The 27,354-nt window shown below is 37.9% G+C and overlaps 1 protein-coding gene across 1 annotated transcript in view; it reads left to right on the top strand.

Moving 5' to 3' along the window:
* Positions 1-19,085, top strand: part of IKZF3 (IKAROS family zinc finger 3) — a 37,471-nt gene extending 18,386 nt beyond the window's left edge. Inside the window, exons 3-6 of the mRNA XM_067540925.1 lie at positions 274-441; positions 2,902-3,018; positions 11,661-11,777; positions 17,648-19,085. Of these exons, the coding sequence (XP_067397026.1) occupies positions 274-441; positions 2,902-3,018; positions 11,661-11,777; positions 17,648-18,351 (1,106 nt within the window). The 3' untranslated portion in view covers positions 18,352-19,085. The remainder of the gene's footprint in view (positions 1-273; positions 442-2,901; positions 3,019-11,660; positions 11,778-17,647) is intronic.
* The last annotated feature ends 8,269 nt before the right edge of the window (positions 19,086-27,354 follow it).

Genomic DNA, 27,354 nt, shown 5'->3' with positions numbered 1-27,354 from the left:
ACATATTAGAATAAACTTCCTCAAGAAAATGTATTTCCAGTCCACAGAAAAACTATGCATTTGGAATATTTTTCATAAATGGACATATTGTGCCAAGTTCCTTCCCCAGATTCACATGCAACTTCTACTGAGGTCAACAGGAATGTGTACATGTCTAAGGGTAGAATATGATCCAGTATCTCATTCTTTTCTCCTCCAAAAAGGAAAGGGTGATGGGCTGGAGGTGATATCCATATAAACATTAAATGTCCTTTTTTTGTATATCATTTTAAGGTGAACGGCCATTCCAGTGTAATCAGTGCGGAGCCTCCTTTACTCAGAAGGGTAACCTCCTCCGCCACATTAAACTACATACAGGGGAAAAACCTTTTAAATGTCATCTTTGCAGCTATGCCTGCCAAAGGAGAGATGCACTAACAGGTCACTTAAGGACACATTCTGGTAAGTGACTACAGAAGCACTTGAGGTGAAAATATGTGTCACCAGGACATCAGTTGTGGAAAATTAATCAATAAGGTTTAATCTGCCAGTGGGATTCTGGAGACCTACCAATTAGCAATGACTTCCAGTTCTATTTATGGTACATTCTGCCTCTGGGCTAAATTCTGCTCTTTGCTGCATGGATGTGCTAGTGAGGAAGAAGGCTGTAAGAAGCCTTACTTTCAGGAAAAAGTACTATGAGAGAGACCCAGCTACTCCACTTGTTTGCACCACATAACATGTAGGTATGGTCTTTCCATTAGGAGATATGGCCACGCCATCAGACTCCCAGTTTTTATAGTAGCATTAAAGTATGCTCCTCTAAGCCTTTCTCTCATTCTTGTCTATTAGAGCTATCCTATCCTTTGTCATCAGAATGGCCTGGGAGAATACCAACTGCCAGTGTCACTCAGCTGCCAAATAGTACTTTGCCCTTTTTAGTGCCTTTCATCTGAATATCTTAAAGTGTTTAACAAATGTTAATTAATTCTCTCAACATCCCATTAAGGTATTATATCCATTTTACCGGTTGGGAAATGGAGGTACAAAGTGGGGTGACTTGTCCCAACACTGCAAGTCACTCACAAAACCAGGAATAGAACCCATAAATTCTAACTCCTAGTCCTGCTCTTTAACAATGAGGTTGCACATGCTCCTTTTTATTTTTATATATCCTTAACGTATTACATATAGGTTTAGAAATAAAGCATTTTGAATGACAGATACTATCTATGTACTACGCCATGCAGAAAAAAAGGTTAGCCTCACAAAGAATCAAAGTTTAAAATGAGATTATTTTACCCGGATAAACAAGATTCTGGTTTGACTTTGACCAAGTCCAGCAAAACTACATGTCCCCAACAAGATTTATATAAAAACATCGTGTTTCAAACACATCTTAATCGCACAGTTGCCAAACAATATGTGACCTAATAACCTTACAATCAGAAGCTTGTGATTGAAGTTATTCTTGGCAGTCTGTCAGTGACTAATTAAAAGATGCTAAAAAAAATCTTTAAATAAACAAACTATAACTATAAATAAACAAACTAACTATACTGAGTTTGGGTTTTTTTGGGGGATTATTTTTTTGTACTGGTATAGAGTGCAAGCTGTACTTATTTAAGAAGGGGCTTGCACTTATGTGCCTTAGAACCTGTCTTCACATAGAGTGGCACTGGTTTAATTTAAGGAGTGTTTTAAACTAATTAAATTAAGGCAGCAGAAAAGGCTGTGTGGATATTTTTATTTAAGGCTTATTTCAGCTTATTTTAAATTCATTAGGAGCATGTTTAAAGTACATTGAAATAAGACACTCTAAAACTGAAATAAGAGTTTTCACACAAGGGCTTACACTTGTTTAACTAAGTCAGTACAAGATTGTGTGTAGACAGGGCCTGACCCTTGTAAGTCACCAGGTTAAGTCACACTGATGCAAGCCCTGTTTCACAGAAGTACGTCTGTACATTAGGGGATTGTGCTAAGAGACGCTAGGGCGTAGAGTACTAAGAATCAGAGCTCCTAGGTTCTGTTCCTGATTCTGCAAATGTGGAGGGTAACTTACGGTCCTAAGAATACTGCCTCATGTAATCATAGGATGTGAAATACATTAAGAATAACTGAACTGCTCTGACATGCTAAGGATGAACAAAGTAGCACTCTTTATTCTTCCAAGAAGCAGAAGATACTTCTGAATAGATCTTTTAAAAGCAACATGGGCATTGCTAATTAAATTATAATTATTAACATTAGTGGTGTTAGTGTGGTATCAACAGGTATGTATCTATTATTGCATATTTATTTGAAAAGTCTACCATGCAAAGTGCTATGTTCATTTTGTTAGAAAATCTCAGATATATTTTTAGCAATTATTTATAAATTTACTAACATACAATTACTATCCTAGGGTGAATTCATATCCCATACGCCACAAACTTGGTTGATCTGCAGGGTTTGAGTGGGAACTGAATCTAGACCTGTGAGCAGTCTGCAGGGTTCCAGCACAACCCCTCTGCAGTCATAATATTGGAGTTTGGAATATATTACTGTGTAAATCTAGGTCTAGTAACTCCTCTCTTTGGTCTGCCCCTCTTGGTCCATTATTTTCCAGCCTGCTTGACACAAATTAGAGTCCTCCTTTGCAGTTTGCATGCAATGCCCTCTGACAGTATTCCACCACTGTAGTGGGACAGTGGTGGCTAACGTAATGAAGAGGGCCTTGTATGGACCCTCCATACTGGGCTGAATTTCACCCTTAGTTAACCCTAATTTAATAATAATAATTAATAGTTATCCATTATATAGGAATTTGAGGCATTCCCTAAGTGTTAAATTGAGAGTTATCAGTAAACTTGCATGCCAGGAAGGCAGTGTTTCATCAGTCTCCTGTGGTTATTTTATCCTGCCATCTTTTCTTTCTAGTGGAGAAGCCCTACAAATGTGAGTTTTGTGGAAGAAGTTACAAGCAGAGAAGCTCATTAGAGGAGCACAAAGAACGATGTCGTACTTACTTGCAGAGCTCTGGCATGTGTGAGGCTGGTAAGTTTATCAGATGACAGTGCTTGTCTTTGTGTGTTACAGGGCCTTAAAAAGGGCATCTGGCAAACTGTTAATTTGCAGCCTGAAAACAGTTTTCACTACAATCATTATCAGTAACCTAAGGGGATGCAGATCTTATAAAAAGGTCTAGAGTAATGCATCCCTCAGGCAGCTAGTTAAAGAATGCTTTTATTTTAATCACTTTTTTATCATTACTTTCAATAAAACATCCAGAATGATTCATAAACAGCCTTTCTGCAGGTGACACCTACAAATTAAATTAAATTACTCCTACACTAGTACTATTATTTGGTTTATTTCACTGGATGAGTTGCTGCTGGTATTTCATTACAGTAATTGTTTGCATGTGTTAGTCCATTCAGAACTATTTTTCAGTGGATTAATATTTGCTGTTTGACACTATCATAATTAGTTAGAATTTGCAAGTGTTTCAAACTGCAAAAATATGGGGCTAAGGGATGGAAATGAGGTGGGGATACTGACATCCTTGACCAGCCTATGGTGTAGAAAGAAGTTTAGATGGGAAATATTGAATAATAGCAAAGGAGATAGAAATATGCATATTATGTGGACATAAAGAACCCATGTTTCATTTACTCACTTTCAGGGCATGCTGCAAAGGGCCCATATATTACACTTCGATTTTGAAGGGAAATGGGGAAATTGAGATAGAGGCAAAGGCAATGAGTATTTGATTATGAATTGCTACTTGGAGAAGAGGTCAGCTGATTTCACTTAGTGAGTTCTGTAATTTTAAATAATTGGCATAGCATTTAGAACCAGAGTAAAGGTTCTTTATATTGTTTTAAATTGTAACAACATTTTTAAAAACCTCTATTTTATATTGTGATAGTGTCAAAGTAGTTTAATGACAGAAAAGAGCATTTTGTGAATGCAGGAAAGCTATCTTTGCATTTATGTAGTTTCTGTATTGGCCAGCAACTTGAATTCCTTTACTTATTTTTAAGGGGAGTTTGTCGCCTTATTTAAAAGTTAATTTCCAATAATAATTTGGAACTTCCATTTTCCTTTTCATCATCCCAATACTCCAATACTGGATTTCAGTGACATAAGTAACAGTAATAATCTTCTCCCTTTCTATAGCAACTTTCATCAGAGAATTTCAATGCATAAAATAAACTTGAATAAAACAAGCCTCACTACATTCCTGTAAGGTAGGAAAGTATAATTATCCCCATTTGACATAGGTATAGAGAGAGTGTGACTTGCTGAAAGCTTACACAACTGGTCAGTAGGAGAGAGACGTGTAAAACCAGCATTCTAGGCTCTCATTCTCCTTCTGTTACAGCTAGGAACTTCCTGCTTTAAAAAGTGAATGTAAAGTATCAAGCCTCTTATTTTTTATTCTGAATTTGAAATAGATGTTTCTTTTCAAACAAAGAGTTTAAGTGCATGTTTTCCCCTCATAATAAAATGAAAATTTAAAATAAGGATTAAAATTCCGTTTATGTGAAAATAATAGTAATAGTTAATAAAGTACAGTAACAGAATTAACATGGATCCTTCAAACATAACAAAATTCTTGTATGGACATGGCTATCAAGAAAAAATATTCAGCTCTTTTAAACCCTAATTCCGCAAGCAGCACCACAAAGGTAAACCATTGCACCCGCATGGAGCCCTGTTGATTTATTAGGACTCTGAAATGGGTGCAGGGATTCCTCCCCACCTTGCAGAACTGCTTGCAGGTTTGGCTTTTAGTGTGCAAAACAAAAATTCAGGAAATGATGATTGATCAAAGTTCATTAGTGTTTCATAGTATTTTCCTTTTTGCACACAAGGAAATGTGTTGAGTTTCAGTAAAAGTAAATGGTTAATTGAGTGTGTCAGCAAGTTGTGATTTTCATGAGAACCTGCACATACTATAACTGCGGTTTTATGTTACACAGTACACTCACATAGTGACAATCACATTGAGGTGCCCACCATGTGGAAAGAGAGGCATGGAAACTTTATACCTACTGTAGATTTCTGCTTTATAGTAGTTCCCATCACTTGTACTCACTTCAGAATGGCAACTTTTCACTTATCCAAAATCTGTGAAGTACAGTACTAAAGTAGTATAGTGTGCTATAAATTGGTCATAGAGGAAGTATACATTTCCAGTATAGCATTATGCATCAGTATACGCTGCCTTTAAGACCTCACACCTTAAAAATATTGCAGTGTTTTTTAGGAGGGTTGTAAGATTTATGAAAAACAGGAACTTCAATCTTGCTGAGACATTTCTATTCAATTCTCTGCTGATAGGCACTGTATTAGATGGCATGTTATGTCCTCATTCTACATGTAGAATGTGTATTGATCACAATGACTGATATGCAAAAAGATTCACCTTAGATTTGTCAACATTTCAGAAATTTCCACCCTCAATGTAGCATTTTTTTCTCACAGGTTGAGATTGCAAGAACAAAATCTTCAAATATCATGTCATTGTTCCTCCTACCTGTAACCCTGCTGCTGCTGCAGCTGCTATTGGGATTGTTGTTGTTATTATTTATTACAGTGGTGTCCAAAAGCCTAAGTAGTACAAGAGCCTCATTATAATAGATGCAAAAAGACAGTCTGTATCCAGAAGAACTTTACACCCTAATTTAAGACAAGATGCAGCAAAGGTTGTATTAAATAAATGGAGGAAATTGTTGGGGAAGATGAGGATAATAGTAATAGGAACATGGGATTATATACACCAGCCATGGGAACAGTTAGATTATTTCTATATGCTGCTTCAAGGAGACACATTACAATGTTGCTCTGACATTTTTAGACGTTCAGGATAATGTTAAAAAATACTTAAGAGATGTTGGGTTTCTAAATCATATTTTCAAAAGTGATTTTAGGCATTTAAGTGCATTGGTCTCATCAAAAGTCAATAGGGTTTAGATTCCTAAGTGCCTAAATCTCTTTTGAAAATGGGATTCAGGCTTCTACATCACGTAGGCCCTTTTGAAAATTTTATCCTAAATCTCAGAACTGGATGAATATTGTGATTTGTAATTTAAATGGATCAAATTTTTCCATTTACTCTCTTCTATGAAAACCAGAGCAGAATAAGACCAAGACCTATATTCTCTGGAATAAAAGCCAGAAGTTTACTCTGGCTTAAGCCACAGGCAGCAAAGAAGGTAACTCTCATTTGTGGGACCGGTCTCCTTGGAGAGGTACTAGATAGACTCCAGGAGCAGACATTATACTTCACAAAGTTCTTCCTCAAGATAGATCCATGTTTTCATTTCCAAGCCTATTCCCCACTGCTTTCAGGAGGATAAAATTTGCAGGCAGATTCCATATTTTTCTCATCCTTCTCCAATAGTTGTAGCTTGTTACTAACTTCCAAATGCAAACATTAACCTTCTTTATTAAAAAATAAACTAAAAACAAACACATAACTTCCCTAAGGCCCAGAGGCTCTCTACAAAGTTTGGAGAATGTTTACTCTTTTTAATGACTCCTGGAGAAAGTCCATATATCTGAAGTTGAATTCCAAAAGCTTAAAAGTAATATCAGGAGACTGGGAGTCCTGTAAGTGTCTTACCCTCTTAATGCCTCAGTTTATCTTTCTCTAAAATAGGTATAAGATTTACTGCACCTATCTTACCAGAAGGTTGTGAGGCTTACTTAATGATTGTTTGTAAAGCTCTTTGAGATCACTGGAGGAAAAACATAACATAGTGGTAGTGGTAGTAGCAGCAGCAGCAGAATACAAGTTGTATTATGGAAACCTAATGTATCCCTTAAAACTGAAAGGTCAGAGTGTTTGTAAAACTACAGTGTGGAAACAAATGAATTGAAGAAAAAGGCAAATAAATAAAAAACTAGAATTATAGTTAAACAGTATTTTTTGCAATGTCCAGTTAATCCATTCTTTTAAAATTTTAAATAGCTTCTCATTGCATTTTACTATTCTACTTGCTCAGAATGTGGCATTGTAACAATATTGCTGAAAAAAGATTTTATGTAACAGTATTGTTAGAATTTAGCTCAGTCCTCGATAACAATCTCTGATCACACCATTTTCGTAGCACAATAAGCCACCTCTATGTTCCACTCTCCATTATTTAGTGACCACACAGTAGATGTGACAGGAAGCAATGCCTCTAATTTGAGCTTTATTTAGCTTTTCAGGCTTTGCTAGTGATGCCCAGATGCTCTAAAAAGTATAGTCACAATGTGACAGAAACCACATTGTGGAAACAATTAATTACAGACCAAATGATAAAATATTAATGTTCATGACTGGAAGAAAAGTACTAGCTCCCTTTATTACTACAGCACGGTAAAAGACAGTACAGCTTACTAGAGACCCTGCTGTCTTAAGAAATGAGTAATTGTTATCTAATGGTTATAACAAAAGACTGGTGATAATGATAATGGTTATAGCTCACATGTATGTAATGCTTTTAATCTCAAAATGTTTTATAAACACAGGACTATCACTGAAATGCACACACTGATGGGGTGGACAACAGCACTTATAAGCACTATACAGAAGTCTAAGACATCAAGTGAAGAATGCCATAACCAACTGCGACTTCAGGGAGAATTTAGTTAAGCAAAAGGCAATAATTCAAGTTTGAAAGTGGTTAAGACACTAGAGCTAACGTTGTCCTACTTTTGGGTAGAATGCTGTGATCAGGAACTTGGCTTTACATTTCACCTGAAAGTCAGCTCCTCAGTATTTCTAACTCCATGCTAGCGCATTGATTAGTAAAGGTTCAGAGGGAAGAGTGCTACCTAATGAGTCTCCAACACTTCCTGCAGTACACTTAGAGTTTGTATAGGATCGTAGGACTAGAAGGGACCTCGAGAGATCATCTAGTTCAGACCTCTGCACTCATGGCAAGACTAATGGTGTTGTCCCATCCAAAAATTTGAAAGACATATCAAGATCACAATCTGAAGTAGTATAACTTCATTAAGAGTCTAGGTTTTCCTTCACACTGTTCAGTTAGTCACTTTGTAAACTTGGGCATGTCATCTGTCATTTCCTTGTGCCTCTGTCAAGCCATCCAGAAATTAGTTTTCAGCTGGTTGCTGATTTAAATCCAGATCCTTCTGAGCCATCCTAGGTAAATAAGTGACCAAAAAAAAAAAATCATGGTATATTTAAATTATATTATTAGCAGCATGTTGAAATGACAGTTTCTACTTGGAAAATGCAGTGAATAAAGTACCAGAATAGGAATCAGGAGATGTGGGATCCATTCCTAAAGACAGGCCAAAGACTGACCAATGGCAATTGCAGTCACTTTAGAAGATGTGTTACCACTTTGAGCCTCAATTTCTTCATCTATAAAATGGACATGAAGATACTTATCCACCTTTGAGGAGTGTTTTGTGATCTTTGGATCAGGAAAAGTGCTATATAACTGCAAAGTTTTATTTATTTATTAAATGGACTGGAATGAACAGTTAGATGGGATTATCTCAGGCCAGCCTTTGGACAGGGAGAGCTACACTGTTAAGGTGTGGGACAGCTGAGTCTAAGCAAGTACACCTGTTACCGAACAAACTTATTGTTTTTCTAGAACTACATTTTGAAGAGATTGCAGATATATTTTGCAGCCAATAAAAAGAATGTGATCTGTTTTCTTTAAAACAAAGAGCTTCTGGCATGCAGAAGAAAAGCTTAAAATCATGAGACATACAACAGGCTAGAAGACTGACATTTGCCGATGACCCAGAACATACTATGTAGGTCAATATTTAGTGTCTCTTCAGCAATCTCTTCTCTGCAGAAAATATTAGTGTCACCCAGCAGGAAGCTGCGTGTCTACCATTTTAGACTGTAATGTAGTTAGGTTCCATCAGTGGTAAATAAATGGCATTGATAAAACCAGTATGACATCAAGATGCTAAGGATAACTCCCAATATAGTTATAGTAAAATATCTTGCATTAATTGTTTCTCACTCCTACAGTTCTGTCAATAGATAGATTAGGTAGATCTGAGAATGTATATTAAAAAACACCAACAAAAACTGATGAGAGGATACTATGAAAGACATAGATGCGTAGGAGGAATCAAAGAAAATAGAAAAAGCAAACCATCCCAGAGCTATGAACAGGAGAGAAATAAACACGTAAACAGTACTCTTATCACAGATTTATTGTGTTCTCTTGTGCTTTGATATTTTTCAATGCAGTGAAAAGCTTCTGGGTATAAAAAGTGACCACAGTTGAAAACATACTATTTAGCTGTTTTTTGTTTAGGGGAGATGTGGGTTGCTGAGTTTATTTCATTATTAATAGCAAACTGCCTTGTACAGTGATCCTGTCAAAATCACAAGCTTACTGGGTTTAGAACTTGGATAGGAGACCAAAGGTGCCATACAGAGTGGTGCTGGGGATTCAGTAGGGGACGCTCTTCTTCCTGAATTAGTATCAAACTAAATACCCCAACATGATGCTGGGGTGTTGTTATATTGCTGAATGTGACAGCTTTTGGATGATATGTAAGCTGACATTAAAGATCCCGTTGCACTATTTGCAAGAGTTAAACCAAAGAGCCTGGCCAAAAACAAACTTGGGTAATTACATTCTGCCTACTTAACTTTCTCTTGCAGTTTCAACTGGTTCTGATATTCTTCTTCACTTCCTCACTTAAATTGCTATGTTGTATTTATATACTATTTCACCCTAGAGCCAGCTTCATTTTAGCAGTTGATAAAGTGATCTCTGTTTATAGTGTGTATATATTTCTTATTTTTTTTTAGCGTGTTGGGATCCTTTAGATTAAAAATAATCATAATATAAACACAAGATATTATTATCTTTAAAGTACTATGAATGTGTTCACTTGTGGACCTGATTTATCATGTAAATCAATGGAGATACATCCGGAATAAAACCATAGTAACACAGTGGTGAAACAGACGCTATTATTCCATCCATTCTGAGTCAGACACATAGCTAGATTTCATGACAGGAGCAGTTTGATACTTAACACTTTGTGAACCACTTCACCTTTTCAAAATGCTGTACAAACACTGACAAATTAACTAATCATGGCTGAGGTTTGGTGAGTCATGGTTAGTACTGATTGAAATACATCTGATACCAGTAACAGTAAATATGTAAGGTTTAACTTATTTTGAAATGTCAGAAAAATGCCACACAATAGATTAAAAGAGGATGATATTGCATTTTTATTATTACAGCCATATTTTACATTATTTCTACTGCAAAAATATTAATTTAGGTCTAATATTTATAAACTGCGCTTAATTGGTCTGCAGTACCAAAGTGTTTATGTATCCTCCATTTATTATAAGACTTATCTCCTGTTTAGAGAAGATACCAAATCTTATGGTATCCATGTGAAATAATATAACATTTAAATTGTTAGTTTACAGTGAGGTCATCCCACAGCCCAACCTGCTGTGTGACCTTGGTCAAGTCACTTCCCCTCCCACCCTTTGTCCATCTTGTCTATTTAAATTGTAAGCTCTTTGGGGCAGAGTTTGTCTCTTATATGTTTGTTTAGTTCCTATCACTGTGGGGCCCTAATCTTGGTTAGTGCCTTTTAGAGTTGCTCTAATACATATCACTAATAATAATACCTGTACCCAAGGAGAAAACAAGAATTTGGGGGCTAGAGCAGTTAAAATCAGAATGAGACTGGCAATATTTGGTTAAGGTGGCAAACAAATAGCCATGACTGGTCCAGTCCATAAGTCTGGAAAGATTTGATGAGGTTGAGAGCATCCACAGCGGTGTGACAATGGGCACGGGCTAGTACAGTTAGGGTCTTATTCTGGAAAATGGTAAGTTGCTCAAAATGGCCAAGAGTCCCAGCACTAGATGAACAGTGCATAGAACAGACACACACACCGAGTATTCCTAAGTTTTAGAAGTTCTGGGCAATTTAAATAGTTTTAAATAGCTCTGAATAGTTAATGATAATACTGCAAGTGATGCATAGATAGAGGGTGTACAGTTAGTTTCAATTGTAACAAACAGAACAAAAATGTAAGACTAGGTAATAGACTCTCTCTAGAATCTGGAAAAAATTGGAATAGGAGACAATATTGTAAGGCTATTTTAGAAAATATAAAATGTACAGAAAGATTTTATGGGTTTTTTTGTTGCTAGCTTACTAAAGACCCCTGTTTCTGAGCAGTATTATTAAAATACTTGTGCTTTTTTGATAATATAACAAAGGGACTGTATCTTTTTTTTGAAGCTGTCTTGAAGAATTATGTTGGTCTGCAGGTGTCACATAGTGTTACTCAGAATCAAAAGGAAAGCTGAGCAGGGCTTATATCTCCATCTGTATTTTGTAACCAACCACGTCCAGCCTGTTTATTTTACACTTCCTCTTGCTAATGAAGATATTGGTTTTGTATGGGTTATGCTCTCCTGCACGAGCTTAAGACTGCAAGATTTGTGTGCGTTTCTGTGCTTGGTTCCACTGACCACAACTGGTGCCCAAGACGCAAGGAACAACAGAAAAACAACAAAACAAGTTTACATCAGATCTCCAAACTGTTTCCTTCCAGTTACCGTGGCAAACTCTGGAGATTAAACCATTCATCTCTTCCTTTTAAAAAAAATTTTTTTTAACCTACGTGTGTTTTCTTTTCACATTTTCCAAACTAGCAAGCGTGGAGGCAAGGCACATCAAAGCAGAGATGGGGACTGAAAGAGCACTCGTGCTGGACAGGTTAGCGAGCAACGTGGCAAAGCGAAAAAGTTCAATGCCTCAGAAATTTATTGGTAAGAATAAAAAGTCTTTTCACATGTAGCAGTTAATTGTGTGAGCGCTGGTAACTAACAGTACAATAGAAGTACTTGTCATGAAGGGCCTTTTCTAGTCCATCGTGTATTTAAATAAGGTAACTTCTGCTTTCCTGCTGTGCTTCTACTTACTGGTTATAGGTATTTGATAAACAACAGAAATTGTACAATTAGATAAATGACAAATAGATATAAATTCATACTGTATTTTGTGTATGTTTGTGTTAGTGTTTTCATGAACAATTAAAATATACATTTGGGGGGGGTTGTTTGTTTTGGAGCTGTATGTGTGTGTGAAAACCTTTCTATCAGGGCTTTACAGTGGAAAAATCAAAGGGCTTGATCCTGTTAGGATTTGAGTATATTCAACCCTCATTGTAATCAATGGAAGTTGAAAGTGCTCAGTACTTCCTTGCAGGAAGCCTATGGCACTGCAGAATAGAGCCCAAAGACAGAAAATTACTGAATTTTTTAAAGTCATTTTTAAAAATTTTAATCTGATTGATAGTGTCAACCCCTTTCTTGCTCTGGTTAAAAAAATATGACCACAGTACATTTCCACAGAATTTGTTTTGGATTTAGTTTAATAAAATCAATGTTTGGCAAACTCGAAAACTTAAATATCAAAGTCTGACATAATTTGTTGTTTTCTTAATTGAATGTTTATAAAATAGCTTTCATTTCAGTTTTATTGAATCTTGGGCTTTCAAAATGAGATTATAAACAAATTATCACAGAAAAATATTTGACTATAATTTATAACACTAGTTTGCTAAAATATACCTGATGTTTTCTACAAAAATCAGAACAAGTTTAAAACACATTGCTCAAATGGGTATATAGTAATCATAATACTTATCTCATCTATAGCTAGATTTGTTGCAAATTTAAATAGGAAACTATACACTGCTGTATTTTAATTAAAATAGCTAACTAATCAAAGGTATAGTTTTTAAATAATCCTGTATATCTGAGCTGTTTCTCAGCAATTGTTTGATGCTGTTACTTCTGTCTGTTGGTCATAGTTATTTAATTTGCCTTAAACAAAAATAAAAATTGAACCTAATTTTGTACTATATGAAGTTGTGTTCTAGTTCAGGGGTTTAATTAGCCTGCAGTTATTCAACATTACCACTAATAATGTTTTAATCATACATTTTCCAGAAGGATATATGTGGTACAGGATGCTTACTTTTCTTAATATACATTTTCTGTTGCAAAAACTGAGCTGTGTGGTAATTTACATTCACACTCACAGGAGAAGAGCGAGATAGAGGATAGTGACAGAAATCAACTGCCAGAATTTGAGCAATCCATTTTCATATAGTCTATGCAGGGTGCAGATCAGAGGGGTACTAAGGATGTTTTTTGAAATCCTGAGCCCAAATTTTCAAAGCTGGGTACCAGTGGGTAGGCTCCTAAATCCATATTTAGATGTCTAAATAAAAGTGGCCTGATTTGCAAAGGTGCTGAGCACCTGCAGCACCCATTGGTTTCAGTGGGAACTGCTGGACTTTTATCACTTGACTAAAAACAAGCCACTTTTAACTTAAGGTACCCAGCTTTGAAAATTTTGGCCTTGGGGCTTAGGCCTTTTAGGCTATCGTGTGATTCTTATAATGCTTTCAAGTTCTTTAGCTCTTCTTTATGGTATTGAGAGCAACCTCAGATTTTTGTTATCACAATTCATTGGGGGTGTGACTTCGCAAGGTGCTAAACACTTTTGCCGAATACAACAAAGAACTTAGTCCTTGATTCAGTAAACCACGTAAGCATATGTTGAACTTTTCAGTAGAACTTAAGCATGCGCTTAAAGTTAAACATGAGCTGAAATGCTTTGCTGGATTGGGGCCAGTGTGCTCGGAATCTTGTGGGATGAAACCCTTTTTGATTTTATTGTAATGCTCCAGTGATACAGTTTATTAACAGTGCGAGCTGACACATTGGTATAAAGAAGTGTTTTGGGAGGTAAGGTTGGGCGGGTCAGGGGACATTCTCTGAAGAGATGCAGAGTAAGTGAGTTCTGAAATATGCTGTTCCTCTAGAATCTCTACTACAGACATAATATTGTTGGGTAATATGTGAAAAAAGCATGAGTCATTCACTCCCTTTTATTTTTGAGTGGCATGTTTGCAGCAGCAGTCTGTCCGACCTTGACTTAACTTTTGTGACTTCTTGAACTATATGTGTAGGAGGGAAAATCTGCCAGGACAGTTTTGTGATTTCTTGGGAAACAGAGTTCTCAGAAGGGTGCTGATTTTTCATTTCCTCAGAAAGGAAGGCTAAGGCAATGTAAACCAACAGGCCAGCCTAGGCTCATTTCTGTGAAAGAAGTCTACTGGCCAGAAAAGTTATCTAAGTGTCTATTGACACCTCGTAAACCTGGTGACACTCCAGACTCTCAGACATTTTTTAGGCCAAATTCTGGCCCATCATGTAAATGGCTCTAAAAGATTATGTATGACATTCTGACCAGCAGTGGCCCCATTGTGTAAATAATTTGTGTGGATGTATGCAGTTGCAGTCGCCAGGACATATATATATACACATGAACAGACCATACCCCTGACTCCTAAAACCTACCTGAGACCATCCCTTTATGGCTCCTGTTGCAGAGGCTCTGTCTTTGGCCTTTCCATGGGTTTGGGGAGAAGAACTGTTCAGGTGAAAGATGTCCATCTTGCATTCCCCATCTTCCTGCCAGATTTCTAAGGTGTGCTTATGTGCACCAAACATGTAGTATTTAGCACTCTATAATTACCCATTTCAGTTAACATACAGTAAAATGAATATGGCTTGGCAGGCACACCTTTTAATTAAACTAGCACTCGATACTGACTATGCTGATGTTCCCTCATCTCTTGAATAGAACATACATTGGACTCAATCCTCAGCTGGTGTAGATAAGAGTAGCTCTATTGAAGTCAATTAATCTGTACCAGTTTACACAACTGCCCATCTGGCCCATTGTGTGCTACTTCTTTCTTTATTAAACAATGTTCTCTTCATTTTGAGAGCCGTATTTAAAATATCTTTCTCACCAGTGGTAAATGTGCAAGTGCAGTTTTGAAACTTCAGCAAATACCACCAGCTCTCGGTGTGAAGTAACTAATGAAAAATGGCCTGCCTTGGTTAGCAGAGCAACAGGAAGCAGGTTCACTCCCTTTTTCCAGTGTCCACACCTCATCATGTCATAAAAATCTGCACACTGCTATAGAGTAGACATCACTGAGCAGCAACTGACTATGTGTTATGCATTATATGATCATGTGTGAATTCTGAAGGTGAAAGTTTTGCATTGCACTGAGTGAAAAAGATAAATTGGGGAAAGATGTTTCTTAAAATGGGTAGTAGCTTGCTTAGTAAATGAACAGTAAAAGACAACGTAGGCTTGGTTCTTAATTTGCTTTTTCACAGTAACTTTGTGATACTTCCTTGGGGAGCAATAGCAACTTAACTCAAAGTAATCTCTTGCATTGTCCCACAATTCTGCAATAAATAAAATTGCATCACTGCTTTGTGCCCTAATTAATCTTCTTTATTCCATTGCCGTCACGCTCTCTTGCCTTTTCCCAATCTACTCTTCTTTTCTTTTGCCCGTCTTGTTGCTTTCCTAATGGGGCAACGTTTGATCTGTCTTTTGTCTCCTTTTAAGCAAAGGGTTGCTGATTTACAACACAACAAAACCAGAGGAACACTATCTGTTTGCCTGTAATGTTTTGTTATCATTCAGTATGATGTAAATGCAGTGAAGAATATACACTTATTAATTTTATGACATTTAATGCCTTCAATAGTGAGATCTAATAATAATTCCACTTACTATATTATTTAATATGTAACATCTTTCATCCCAAACTGCTTTACAGACTTAATAACCTGATAAATATATATAGGAATCATTCACCCACCACTGTTTCTGGTGTGGAATATGGAAACTTTTTAAAGGTGCACAGCACATGACAGGCCTATTTATATCAGGGGAGTGAAGGAGGATATTTTATCTAATTGAACTATCACATAGAATTTTAGGGAAGCAGATTGGAATTAACTAAATTTGAACAGAACATGAGGACTCACATCTCTATTGGGAAAAGTACTATGAGATCATTAATGACCACAAGAGGGCAGGACTTTTGTTTCATGTCTTATTTCAATGACTGCTGAGCTTTTTAACAGGAGTTTCATAGTAAGATTCTGTATATTTTTGCTCTGGTTACTTTTTTTATTTCAGTTTTGATTAAACCTTTCATTTGTCTAGAACTGGTATTATGAGTCATTCAAATGTGTTATACCACTTTTGTTCCTTCTGAATAGAAGTTGGATCATACGGTTTGCTGAGGGTTGGAAGCAGTTACATTCTTGTGGTTCAGTAACCTTTTTTATAAAAGTGTTTTATAAAAGAAACGTGAGCTGCTGGTTTTGCTGTCTTTGCAGTGAAACCTAGTGAGTTTCATATACATTGAGTCATAGTGTCTACAGGTGACTGATAAACATCTGTACTATTCAAGTTACCGTAACTCAGAGATTAGTGGATCTGATGCAAGTCACTTGCATGTGAACATTCAGGCTTGTCCATTTTCTTAAGTATGAAAGATTGTAAGCTTCATTTAACCACAAAATTCAGTTACTTATTTCTAGACATCCACAAAAGAGTTACTTCAGCCTTTTTTGGAGTGCAGCTTTCTTCCTTCCTTGCACCTGGCACACAAAGGGTCAGGACCATGGCTCCACCCATACTAACCTTTCTTGTCCCATCTTTTGCTAGTAAGGGTGTGAGGTGAGTTTGCTCTCTCCCCGTTCTCTCCATGCCTGAGTGCAATGGATGCAGTATTAACACAGCCAGGGCAGGGATGGGCTTTGCACCCCTTTCTGACTGCATTAGAGAGAGTAAAAATCTAGCCATATGTTAGATGATGTTGTAATGTTCCAAAAGAATACATTATCTCTAATTATATGGCTGCCAATTCTGCATTATCTGAGAACTTTCACAGAGTTAAAAGGACACAATTCCAGTCCAAGGGAGAGCTATATTATGTCACAGACTAGGTTGGAAATAGGCATAAATTCTTGTTAATTTTAATGTAGTCAAATACAATGGGCATAATTCTCCATTGTACTTCTACAGTTTTACACGCAGGTAACGGTGTGAAACTGTAGTAACATCAGTTAGGATGAATCAGGCCCAATAAGAACAAAAGAGCTACAAAAAGAATGCTTAAGGGGGGAGCTCCCATGCAAAGAAATGTAGAAAGATCAAGGACGATCTTCCCAGAATTACGCCTATGTAACCTTATTGAAAGGGCCTTCCAACTACTTAATTTAGAAAGAGATAAGTAAAAGGAGAATGTGTCAGATATATATGAAGCAATGAATGGTATAGAGAAAGCCAGTTTATCCTTCCTGTCACAGAAGAGTTCAATTTCTCAGGAGATGATCGAAGAGCTAGAGGGACTGTTCTAAAGGACCTACTATGGATTTTGTTTATTGACTAATTGATTTTTTTTGCCAGTTTTGCTTTTCATAAACGGATTTCTATAAAGATGAAGGAAATGAATCCTTGATGATCTTTCCTAATGTTATTCTTTTCCTTAAATCCCAGAACTATCAGGCTCAGTGTTGGATTGGCCAGCAAATTGCTTAACTAACTTCTCTATTTCTCCATTTCTTCTGGACTTGTGCTTCAAAAAGTCAGTTCACTTACACAAACAGCATCCCTGCCCAAAGAACATATAAGCTAAATTCAAATCTCTTTCTTTCTCAGAGACTACTGCTATTTAGAAAAGTATCCTAGAGTTTCAATACTTGTACAGGGCACTCAGTAATTCAGTTTCTTTCCTCTCTTGTAGGTGAGAAGCGACATAGCTTTGACATTAATTACAATTCCAGTTTCTTGTATGAAAAGGAAAGTGATATGATGCAAGGACGTATGATGGACCAGGCCATAAATAATGCGATCAGCTATCTTGGAGCAGAAGCACTGCGTCCCCTTGTGCAAACCCCACCAGCTCCCACTTCTGAGATGGTCCCTGTCATCAGCAGCTTGTATCCCATACCGCTCACCCGCTCTGAAATGCCAAATGGCAACCCACAAGACACAGAGAAGAGCCATGCCCACCTTAGAGACAAAAGTTTGTCTTCTGACAGAGGCCTTTCCCCAAACAACAGTGGCCAAGACTCCACAGACACTGACAGCAACCATGAGGAGCGCCAGAATCACACCTACCATCAAAACCAAATGATCCCCTCCCAGGTCCGGAATGGCCTCCAATCCTTGAAGGAGCTTCCAAGGCCATATGACATAATTAAGCCACCAACCATATGCCCGCGCGATGCCTTTAAGGTTATCAGTAAGGAAGGTGACGTCATCGGGGTCTACAGATGTGACCATTGTCGCGTCTTGTTTTTGGATTATGTGATGTTCACCATTCATATGGGATGCCACGGATTCCGTGATCCTTTCGAATGCAACATGTGTGGGTACAGAAGCCATGACAGATATGAGTTCTCCTCACATATAGCACGAGGAGAGCACAGAGTAGCACTGAAATAAAAGCATTGATTTTCCAAGAGACCAAAGGATCTTTTTTAGATTTGTTGTTTTTTTAAATTTGACTCAAAAAATTGCTTAAATATTTTTCTGTGCCAATTCTAAAAGTGTTTAGTGTCCCTCGTAGTAGCAAAGTACTGATGGGACTTTTCATTTGTTACTAGAAATGCAGTATTCTGTAGCATCTGTGCCTAGATACTATGGTGACTGGCACTATATATAAATACCAAAGATAGGCAGATATAGATTTTGTATGAACTTTATTTTTTGTAAAAATTAATAGCAACTTAAGATATGTTTTTAAATATTTTAACATGTATTTTTGTTAGAACATTTGCTTCCAGTAATATCCAAATGGCAATCTAGGTGTATTAAGTGTCAAATACAAAGTCCAAGTATTGATGTAATATAATTCTCATTAAAAAGTTGAAATTCAGCACAAAAGATTGTTCATCCCTATTGCCCTTTTCTCTGGCCTGTCAGAAACACTGTATTCCAGCCAGTAACACACAAGAGACATTTTCTGTTAGTGTTTCAGTTCCTGGCCAAGTTATCGAAACACAGAAAACATATATCTGGGGAGATTGTATCAATTAACTTTTAAATGTTTTCCCCAAAGTCTTAAAGAAAGTGTGGTCCCGCCACACTTTTATTTTGCTTTTCCCCCTTAATTCACTTCTTTAAAGTCTCTCCCCGCTCACCTCTTACTTAGCCCTGGTCTACACCGACCTGGCGATTCGGTGGCAGTCGATGGGAGTTACGCAAGCTACGCAGAATAGCTTGCATAACTCCCGTCAACTGCTGTGCTTCCCTTCTGTGCGTTGTCTTCACTGCACTGTGCTGATGGGAACCGTGTTCCCGTCGACGCAGCGCTACGCCACTTGAGGGGGTGGTTTACCAGCATCGACTTGTGGATCAAGTGAGTGGGTCTTCACTGACTGCTCAATCGATCCAGATAGGTCGATCTGATGGTGGCGACTTTGCCGCCGTCAGTATAGACATACCCTTAGTAATACCAAAATAAGCCATCTGAGCTATTTGAGGGGTTTGGGTTTTTTAAATTGTGTACGCTTTTGGGATGCCCATTGAGAACATTTGTTGGCTTGCCCCTAAATTCTTGAGGAAATCCTGCTTTTCATTGGTGGATCCCCGTGTGTGTCTTTCTAACAGAGCAAAATTGCAGTGAGACTAAGACCTGTTCCTGCTCCCATTGATGTCAACAACAAAACTCATACTGACTTCATCTGGTGCAGGATCAATCTCTAGAACAGAAATATGCAGGCAAAACTCCCATTAAGGCAAATGGGATTTTTGCTTATCCAAGGGCTGCAAGATTTGGCTGTATGAGGTTACAGGGGAAAGAACAGAGACGTTACCATAGAACAAATAGCAAGACGACTTTTTGTTTTAGAAAGCAATTTTCTAATGAAAGTGAACTGAATGTGAAAATAAAGGGTCCAAAGTGTCCTGTCACTCTCATTGGTCTTACACCAGTGTGAATGGAAAGCTAGTGAAAGGAAATACACCAAAATGTATTGGGTCAGATGCTACCCTCATCTACACCCATGTAACCTCACTGATGTCTGTAGGGCTGCGCAGAAGAGCACAGAATTCGACCCATGATGTTTTGGATTTAGAATTGCCAAGTAGAGTCATAGTGTTCTGGCCAATATTAGCAGTAGTTACCGTGAGAATCTTCATGTAAGAATGTGTGGGAGCGGACAATTCAATCATGCTGTCTAGTTTTACATGGGGATATCCCTTGGAATGAAATGTGCTGTTTTGCAAAATGAGTATTTATGGTTACTTTGAAGCCAATTTTTAAAATAGTTCTTTTAATCTAATCGTTCTGCAGTTAGTCACTGTGCTGAAGATGTGAATATGATAATAAGTTTGCTGAGGGTCTATTTTAAAAAAAATCTTTTATATAATGTAGAGTTAGATGTGTTCTACTCGATTTTTTCATCCAGTGGGTATTTGGTATAAGCATTTATTTTGTACCTCTCCATTGTTGTTATATTATGTAATGTGTTTCACCTTTTTCCATGGAGCAAAAGTGGGAGCTAGTGTTCTGAATAGAGGACTGTGTGTCAGGAAATACTGAATTCTGACACTGGTTCCCTCTGTGATCTTGGACAAATCACTTCTCCTCCTCCTGACTTATTTTCCTCATGTGTAAAAAAAAAAAAAAGGGGAGGGGAGATGATGATATTTTCTGTGCCTGATAGGGATGTGTGTGAAGATTAATAAATGAATGTTTGTAAAATGTGATGAAGTTGAAAAGTACTATATAAGTGCTAAGTATTGAGATATCTTTTTGTGGGGAGTGGGGAAGATATTGTTACCCATTTGTGCTCAGTTTGTGGGTACATAGTTGTAAAATACTTTCAGGAATCTCCTTGTGGTTTAAAAAGAAAAGTTCTTTTATTGCCAGGATCAATTTAGTGAGCAGGGTGGATGGCCCCCCTACCATCCAAACGCACCAGTGCCACAGCACTAGTACAAAACCCTTCAGCTGAGTTACTCCTGACTTAAAGGTTCATGCTTAGTATATTTAGAAATACTTTGGAGTGGTCTCTTATGACAGCAGATTGCCTAAAAAGGGTGGGGCAGAAATATACTGATTTCTTCTTTGTTTCCTGTCCTAAATTAATCTTCTTTATTTCCTGTCTTAAATTTCTTTGAGCTGTTAAATGGTTTTCTAGGTTTCATTCCAAAGATGGCTGTATTTCCATGGGAAAAGTGATCAATATATATGTACACTATAGTGAAAATGTATCTCATTATGGTTAAACAAAATCATTTAGAAAGATTAATAGGAAAATGTATAAATAGTGAAGTGTTACCTAGTCATTAGCACAGGAAACACCTTGGATTACGACATGTATATGACATCAAATACCACCAGCTTCTTTCTCACCACCATAGAATCCTTGAAGATTATTTTCCCAGAATTTACTCTCCCACTCTTCATTTATTGTTCAGCTAGGCAGGGCTTCAACCACCTACCCATTGTTTCCCAGATAAAGTGAGCAATCAACCACTGAGCCTGTTGAAAGTTCAATTTGAGCTACATTAACAGTTTTTGGAAAGAGAAGTGTCACAGTATCTGCACCTCGTAGGCAAACTTTTCCCACCATTGCATGCAGAGAAGTGTTTTAAGATATACTGGACCAAAAGAAGTTGTTCATTGCCCCTTTCTGGGCCCAGTGAGCAGTGACTTCATCATGAATTTGCTGTTGAACAATCACATGATGTTGAGTTTCAACTGAACCATTTATTTATTTTTAACTATTTTAATTAGTACACTTTATCTGACATGTGAATCCTCATTACACAGTTCATGAGTGTGTGTTTGGGGATGCTCAGACTTGGGTCCAGGACTATTTTGATCACATATTGAGATTGAAGCTGGAGGAGTACATATAAGGTCCACTTCTGCAAAGAGCTGAGCACTCCTGGTTTCCATTTAAGTCAGGATCTGCCCCCTAATTTAAAAGGTTTTGCCTCCTAATTGGCATAAAATTGAGCAGATTGAAGTTTACCTTATCTCTAATGTGGAGGAGTAGCTGAGACACTAAAGATCCCATGCTCCTTCTTGATCTCAGCAGCCTTCCACTTGGATCAAAAGGAAACATAGCATGATAAAGCAAGTAGTCTGTTTTGGCCATGTCTGTTTATCAGAAGGAAGGTGGACCACATCGTTGGATACTGAGCATCACATTTAGCCTGCAAGATGTATTTTGCCAACCCCTGCTGCAAAGAGTTCAAACACCAGAGTTGAAAAACCCACTGATGACTTTGCAAAATTACCTGAACTGCAAAATGAAAAACCTTTGCAAATTGTTGTTAGCCTGATTTGTTCTACTGGCCTATTTTAACACTGCTGGTTCAGTTGATTTCAGTATGAAAATAAATTGTGCATAGACATTTTTCTGAAACACAGCCTGATCAACAATATTCTCTGTCTCAGTCAATTCTTCGTTGTGCACACATAAAATGTGTAACATTGAGATGGCTTTTGAAATTTTATTGTCTCAAGCAGCAAATCTTATTTTTTGTTTATATTTTATTGAATTTTTGAAGGACAGACCTAGAAAAAGAATACTTAATTCATAATTGCTAATGAAGTCTCAGCAGATATAACAAATAGAGGTAATGCAGTTCTGTATTTGTAAAGGGCTAGCATAATGGGGCCTTGATCCCTGAGTGGTGCTCTTAGATGCTATAAAATACAAGTAATAATAATGCTCCATATGATTAATTGTTTTTTGTATTTAATTAAGACAAGTTAATTCAGATAGGCAGTCCATAGATTCCAAATGTTGAGAATTTTTGTCTTATTAAGTTTTAATCATATTTATAAATAAAAAAAAATGTGATGAAGCCAATGTGTGGTCCTACTATACCCCTAAGAATGAGCTTAATGACTGCGGTTAATAGAACGGTAAATAGTTTCTTAGTGTAACTCTGTTAAACATAGAGATTTAAATATAATATAGGCTACTCCTCAAATTGTGGAAAAACTATACCAGTATTCAACTCTAAAACTTTGAATACTCTAAAACGATACCAATAAAACTATTCTAAAACTATACCAATATTCAGCCTGTCAGGGATGGTCTAGATAATGCGTGGTCCTGCCTTGAGTGGAGGGGACAGGATTAGAAGACCTCTCGAGGTCCCTTCCAGTCCTACGATTCAATGATTCTAGTTAATGTATGAATTATATATATCCAAAAAAAGGAGCCCTTGTTTGACCTTTAGGAATTTTGTTGCACCTTCTCTGTGATCCATGCAAATCAAGACTAGACAGATAAAGGTGGATAACAAGACAAATTCTGTCCTGGGATAAACACATGTAATTCTCACTGAATTCTCTGGGACTTTTGTGTATTTCTTAAGGCAGAGTTTGGTTCTTAGGAGCTCGTTGTCACTCATTGTATTAAGAATCCCTGTTCCCTTTTTGCTTTATGTTACTGAAGCCAGGTTGGCTTTGGCAATAGTTCACAGGGAGTAAGAACCCCTCTATTTTGATTTGGCAGTGGTCTTGGCTACCTGCCAGCCAGTGGAAAATAATGTAATATGGAAGAATTAGGAGTGAATTTAAAGAATAGAAATTCCATTTTTCCACATATCCTGGTGAGCTTGAGTGACATCACTTTACATTGTTATAGGGTCAAAGGCTTTCTACCTTCACACACTCTTTCTGTAAAGCCTAAATAAACAGACTTTGCACAGGCCTTTAAAAGCTCTTGATACTAGAGTGAGGGGCAGGATAGAAATACCTAAGATAGAAAGGACTATTCTCCCCCTTAATCCAGTAGCGTGAAGCAGTGGCATAGCTTTGGGTGGGCCGGGGTGGGCCATGGCTCACCCACTTTGAAAGCAGGCCCATCCAATCAGATTTTAAGCAATTCATCCAGCATTTTTATCAACCTCTGTTTTGCTTGTAACACAAGGCTTGGGCCCACCTGTGTCAACCACAGGCCCTGCCAAAAAATCAGTTCTGGCTATGCCTCTGGCGTGAAGTGGTTGGATGGCCAGTCGGTTGCCACTGTAACAAGCAAGAGCTAGTGCCCTGTGCATGATGTTTAGGCCTGTAGATTCTTGTAGTGGTAGATCCATTCTTTAGTCTGGGCCTCCACCAGCCGTGCCCCTGCCTCCTTTCCCCATCTTGCTGGTACTGTAGAAAAGAACTGTGTGGTGAGCACATGGTGTAGAGTTCCCCATGACAACTGGTCTTTGGCTTGCTCCACCCCAGGGAATGGAACTGTGTCAGTTCTGCTGCCTTTAGTGCTTTCTGCATCTACAAAGCAGGTGAAGGTTACATTCAGCTCATAGTTTCCAGATTCTTTTTTAAAAGTGCTGTAAGCTAACCTATGCCACTGGGGAGTTCTGTGGAAGGCTCAAGTATCCAGGAGTTTCTGAATGACTAGAGCTGCACCTACCTCTCTAGAGCAGTGGCTCTCAACCTTTCTAGACCACTGTACCCCTTTCAGGAGTCTGGTTTGTTTTGCATACCCCCAAGTTTCACGTAACTTAAAAGCTGCTTGATTACAAAATCAGATATAAAAATACAAAAGTGTCATAGCACACTATTACTGAATAATTGCTTACTTTCTCATTTTTACCATATCATTTTAAAACATCAATTGAAATAATATTATACTTAAATTTCAGTGTATAGTATATAGAGCAATATAAACAAGTCATTGTCTGTATGAAATTTTAGTTTGTACTGACTTCATCAGTGCTGTTTATATAGCCTGTTGTAAAACTAGGCAAATATGTAGATGAGTTGATGTACCCCCTGGAAGACCTCTGCATACCCCCAGGGGTATGCATATCCCTGGCTGAGAACCACTGCTCTAGAGCATATCAGTTAGAGAGAAGCCTCAGTAACAAGTTGTGGAAGAGGTTGAGATTCAAGCTAATATAATACTATGACAGCCAGCAGGCCCCTTTTTAGCACCTCTTTTAACAGCTTCACACTTGTTCACACTTCTTTCATTCCCTCTTGACACTTTTCACCACAGTAAACTGGACTAGCTTAAAGAAAAAAACTCAATGCATCCCTTTTCTTCTTTTATAATCACCTACTTCCTTCCTACCACCCAGTAAAAGCTAAACAACTGTAAATGATTTTTCCCCCTTGCTGTGAAACTTTCAAGCTAAGCCTTAAAGAATTGTTTAAACAATTTCCAGTTTTTGAAATGTAGCAGTACTAACAGGTTTAGAATGGCAAACAAAATGTTAAAAAGCAAACTCTGTATTTTAATGTATCTTTATTGTGGCTTTTCTTTTAATAAAAATAATTCTTTTGACACTGGAAAAAAAGATTTGTGTGCTTGGAATCAGAAACACTTTAAGCATAAAGTTTATAAAGATATTCAGTTGATGTTATGAAAAAGAGATCCTTATCTTTTGATATACTATAATTGTGATAGAACATAGAGGAACTCATTTCCCCTGTAGTATTGAAACATACTTTATAACACATGAAAATCCTAAAAAAAAGTGTACACAGCATTAAATTGTATCATTTGAATGTTTTAATGTGCTCATGCTTTTTGCTCTGAGTGCAGAACTCACAACAGTCCCACAAGCAATTGCTTTTTCCAAATGTGTTAAGAATTGTGGTGGTGGGAATGACTCTCCTTTAATGTAGTGAGGAAAGCAGTTGATGGGACAGGAAGCCAGTTACCAGTTCTTTCTCGTATCAATTCTTCAGCCTTACTCATGCTGAGTAGCATTTCTCTGAGCAGTCCTAAAGATGCTACTGGCATAACTAAATGCTTCCAGCATGGACTGTAGAACTGTAAGAGTTCAGACATTGATGCTGCAGGAAGTCATCTTGTTTACTCACTTTAAGAGTGCGAAGAATACTCTACTGTCCTCCAAGGCCTATGTGGCATTTTAGCTGGGGTTGAATGATGTTCTATGTGGACTGAAATTGATGTATAGAAAAGGTTCACTATTAGGGGATATAGTGCAAGACTGTCTCTACCCCACTTTGCAGAAGGTAACAGGTCTAGTAGTGGCAGATGTTCTGTCTTGGTCGCTCTGCAGAGACTGCCAGTGAGGAAGCAAATGAGTGAAACAGATAGCTTACTCAATGGAAACTGTATGGAAATCACCAAGCTCATTCCACGTGGCTACTGAATGGTAACTGGGACACTCCTTAATGTCCTGGGCTGGATTTGAACGGGAACCCTACATGTCTCCCAGCCTATCACCAGCTCATTGAGCCATGCAGTCCCACATCAAAGTCCCTTCATCCTCCATTTCTGAATTATCATCAGCACCTCCACATTAATTTAGCAGCAGCACCCTAGGACACCAAAACAGTATTTGCTTCCTTCAAGTAAATTTACGTTGCTTGCCTCTTCTGCTTTCTTAGGACTTGCTCAAGAGACAACTGAAGTCAATGGGCTTTGGATCAGGGCCTTGATTTGCACTGTATTTCAACTACCTATAGTTGAACATAGGAGGTCATTGAAGCTATTTATGTACTGTAAATTAGTTCCTGCACACGCTATAATTGTATGTGGCCTTGGACAACTTGCTCCCCTATCAGTCTGTTAGAGGGGGATAATAATACCGACCCCACTGGGGTGTGTAGTGAGTAAGGAAAATTGTTAGGCTTAATTATAGACTATTCCTATTTCCACTGGAGTTATTATGAAACTCCCACTGATTTCAATGCAAACAGGATTGGACCCTTGAGTGTCTGTAAAGCATGTTGAGATCCTGGAGGATGGGGTGGATTGCACCCTCAGCAAGTTTGCAGATGGCACTAAGATGAGGGGGAGTGGTAGGTACGCTGGAGGTTAGGGATAGGATACAGAGTGACCTAGACAAATTGGAGGACTAGGCCAAAAAAATCTGATGAGGTTCAACGAGGACAAGTGCAGAATCTTACACTTAGGATGGAAGAATCCCATGCACTGCTCCAGACTGGGGACCGACTTGCTAGGCAGCAGTTCTGCAGAAGAGGATGTGGGGGTTACAGTGGACAAGAAGCTGGATATGAGTCAGCAGTGTGCCCGTATTGCCAAGAAGGCTAACAGCATATTGGGCTGCATTAGTAGGATCATTGTCAGCAGATCGTGGGAAGTGATTATTCCCCTCTATTTGGCACTGGTGAGGCCACATTTGGAGTATTGTGTCCAGTTTTGGGCCCCGCACTACAGAAAGATGTGGACAAATTGGAGAGAGTCCAGTGGAAGGCAACGAAAATTATTAGAGGGCTGAAGGACATGATTTATGAGGAGAGGCTGAGGGAACGAGGCTTGTTTAGGCTGCAGAAGAGAAGAATGAGGGGGGATTTAATAGCAGCCTTCAACGTCCTGAAGGGGGGTTCCAGGGAGAATGGAGCTAGGCTGTTCTCAGTGGTAGTAGATGACAGAACTAGGAGCAATGGTCTCAAGTGGCAGTGGGGGAGGTCTAGGTTGGATATTAGGAAAAGCTTTTTCACTGGGAGGGTGGTGAAGCACTGGAATG

The sequence above is a fragment of the Emydura macquarii genome, unplaced genomic scaffold (assembly GCF_026122565.2).
Source record: "Emydura macquarii macquarii isolate MOO-44397 ecotype Brisbane River unplaced genomic scaffold, CSIRO-AGI_Emac_v2 contig_629, whole genome shotgun sequence".
Classification (NCBI taxonomy): Eukaryota; Metazoa; Chordata; order Testudines; family Chelidae; genus Emydura; species Emydura macquarii.
Note: the sequence above shows the minus strand (reverse complement) of the source record. Positions and strands in the feature narration are given on the sequence as shown.